The sequence below is a fragment of the Numenius arquata genome, chromosome 6 (genome assembly GCF_964106895.1).
Source record: "Numenius arquata chromosome 6, bNumArq3.hap1.1, whole genome shotgun sequence".
NCBI classification, from domain to species: Eukaryota; Metazoa; Chordata; class Aves; order Charadriiformes; family Scolopacidae; genus Numenius; species Numenius arquata.
Window position 1 is genome coordinate 2,293,071 of NC_133581.1, and position 2,923 is coordinate 2,295,993.

Sequence of the window (2,923 nt, forward strand, 5' to 3'; positions counted from 1 at the left end):
TTTTAGTCATTTGGATCCTTCAAGGCAGCTTCATTTAATGTTGATTGCATCGTAGACATCTAGCTTGGGGCAGGTACCTGCTCTCCATTTATATTGAAGGACAGATTTACTATCTTCTGTGGTGTAAGTCCTCACTGTAGTGTAATGATCTAAACAAGGTAAACCGAGTCATGGCTTTTAGGTGTTTATTCCTCTTTGTTGACTATACAGGGAGCCAGAGGTGTTGTGCTCAGACTGTGATGCCTGTTCTGCAGGTCTCTGTCTAGTAAAATGTCAGGAATCACTATATAGTTCACCCTCTCTGCAGCTGTGATAGCTCTGGAAAACTACCGAGCCCTTGGGAGAGGGCAGAGAGGAAAACCTGAGATCACTTCTAAACTAAATGCTGTGATTTACAGACATATATTCCCAATTATGGACGAAGCAAACCTGTTTGATGGGAAAGAGAAACAGTCTTTGAGAGATACCATGAAGTGGTAGAGAATAGAGCAGGACCTGAGGGAAGTGCTCAGGTATTAGCAAAAGGCAACAGAGGCATCTATGAAAAGCAGGCACTGCTTCCTTGGTAGTGCTTCCTGACTTGTAAACTCTTAGGCAGAAATAAGCAGCTGAAGAATTTCCTGGTGTGACTGTAAATTAAAATGAGCATTCCTCTGCTGTGGTCACCTTTTAACCTCCACAAGACAGTGAGGGTGTTTGTCTACTGAAGAACTTTAAAAATTACTCTGAGTGACAAAGAGGTAGAGAAACTGTGCAGAGCTGTGCAGCTTCTGCTATGTCAGAAATTACAATTTCTTCAGGAGAGCGTGTTCTGTTAACAGCAGGCATAAGAGAGCACTCAAGCTCCTAAAGAGCTGCTAGCTCAGTGAAGAGGAATAGCAGCGGAGAACCTCCCAGACATGGTTTCTGGGCACGTATTTCTAGTTTCAGAGTAGACAAGCTAACTGGAAAGCCCTTTTGTCAATTTAGAGGAATGCAATTAGGAATAGAACATGGAAGAGCTCATGGTTGAGCCATATATTGTAGACATGGTGCTTGATCATGGCAAGCATTCGCTTTCCATCATGGCACTTCAAACTCCCAGGAGGTAAAAGGACGGTGTCACATTTTTCCAGCATTCATGGCTCTCGTCCTGTGAGAGCGGGACGTGATTCCTCCCTGACGGAATGGGAGCACGCACTTTGTCACACCAACTAAAGTGCAGAAGAACTGTGGTCAGGGTGAGTTCAGGGGTGAGGGTCGGTGTTGGAGGGACCAGAAACCTGAAAAGGGAGTGGGGATGCAGGAGTAGAGGGACAAACAGTGCTCTCGGCAAACACTGCTCACCATAATTTATGATGTGACACTGTGCTTTCTGTAGCAGGCACAACAGCAGTAAATGCATCCTGCTCTCATCACCCGTGCCCCTTGGAGCTGGAGCACATCCTCTTCTCGTCCTGGTCATCCCATGACTTCAACCCCACTCCTGTGCTATGGGAGCCTGAGCTGAAGGGATGGCACTGGGGAACTTCTCCCAGGTGACGGAATTCATCCTCCTGGGGCTTTCTGATACAAGGGAGCTGCAAGTCCTCCTTTTCACCTTCTTCTTCCTGGCCTATGCCATGGTTCTGCTGGGGAATGTTCTTATCATTGTGACAGTCAGGTCTGACCCCAAGCTGTCCTCACCCATGTACTTTCTCCTCTGCAATTTGTCCTTCATAGATATCTGCTGCACCTCTGTCACCTCCCCCAGGATGCTGGTGGACCTGCTCTCCTGGAGGAAGGCCATTGCGTTTGAAGACTGTATAGCCCAGCTGTTTTTCCTGCACTTTGTCGGGGCATCGGAGATGTTCCTCCTGACGGTGATGGCGTATGACCGTTATGCTGCCATCTGCAAGCCCCTGCAGTACACAGCCATCATGAGCCGGCAGGCCTGCTGGCTCCTGGTGTCTGCCTGCTGGGCAGGGGGCTTTCTCCACTCCATCGTCCAGACGCTGCTCACAATCCAGCTCCCCTTCTGCGGCCCTAACAAAATCGACAGCTACTTCTGTGACGTGCCTCCTGTCATCTGGCTCGCCTGCACGGACATCTATGTCACCGAGTGGCTCATGGCTTCCAACAGCGGCTTGATATCCCTGGTTTGCTTCCTGGTGCTGGTGACATCTTACACCTTCATCCTGGTGACAATCAGGTTCCGCCTCACCGAGGGGCACTGGAAGGCGCTCTCCACCTGTGCCTCGCACGTGATGGTTGTCACCCTCTTCTTTGTACCCTGCATCTTCATCTACCTCCGGCCCTTTTCTACCTTCCCCTCCGACAAGCACATCTGTGTGATCTACACTGTCTTCTCCCCGGTGATGAACCCCCTCATCTATACCCTGAGGAATAATGAGGTGAAGGCGTCCATGTGGAGGTTGTGGAAGCGCTGCAGAGTCTTCTGAGACAAGCTGGGTTTGCAGCCAACCTGGGAGTTACTCTCCTACAGAGGGATGGCAGATGGGGGCATGGGAAAAGGGTTGGAACCCAACTTGTGGGGCGATATCTGAAATCCAAAGGATGTTTAATTCCAGAATTTACCTAACCTTGGTTTCTTCAGAGTCGTAGATTTCATCAGTACTTTTACCGGTCTTGTGGACTTTAGATGCCCTTAATCCACCTATGGGTTTTTCACTGCTGCAGGACAGATGAGACATTTTAAAGATTTTTACTGTTCACATAGCTTTGGAATCATAATTGCATTTTCTGATGAACTAGAATGTTTCTGATGAATTAGAACATCCTTCTCTGCACCCTCAAAGAGAAGTCAGGAGGACCAAACTCTTGAGTACGGAGTGACAGCGGGATGCAGTGAGCTTTGTGATGCAGGGGGTGAAGAAGAAGTTTCACTTGGGCAGAGCTCAGATGTTTGGGATGGAATTCTAAGGGAAAAGGATATATGTGGTAG

The 2,923-nt window shown here is 48.5% G+C and overlaps 1 protein-coding gene across 1 annotated transcript; it reads left to right on the forward strand.

Moving 5' to 3' along the window:
* Positions 1-1,472: 1,472 nt before the first annotated feature.
* Positions 1,473-2,420, forward strand: LOC141465362 (olfactory receptor 4D5-like). Its single transcript, XM_074148726.1, has one exon. It carries the CDS (start codon positions 1,494-1,496, stop codon positions 2,418-2,420), a length of 927 nt encoding a protein of 308 aa, XP_074004827.1. The 5' UTR covers positions 1,473-1,493.
* Positions 2,421-2,923: the final 503 nt, after the last annotated feature.

What these genes read in the sequence shown, in the direction of transcription:
- LOC141465362 (XM_074148726.1), top strand. Translation starts at nt 1,494, where the DNA reads ATGGCACTGGGGAACTTCTCCCAGGTGACGGAATTCATCCTCCTGGGG.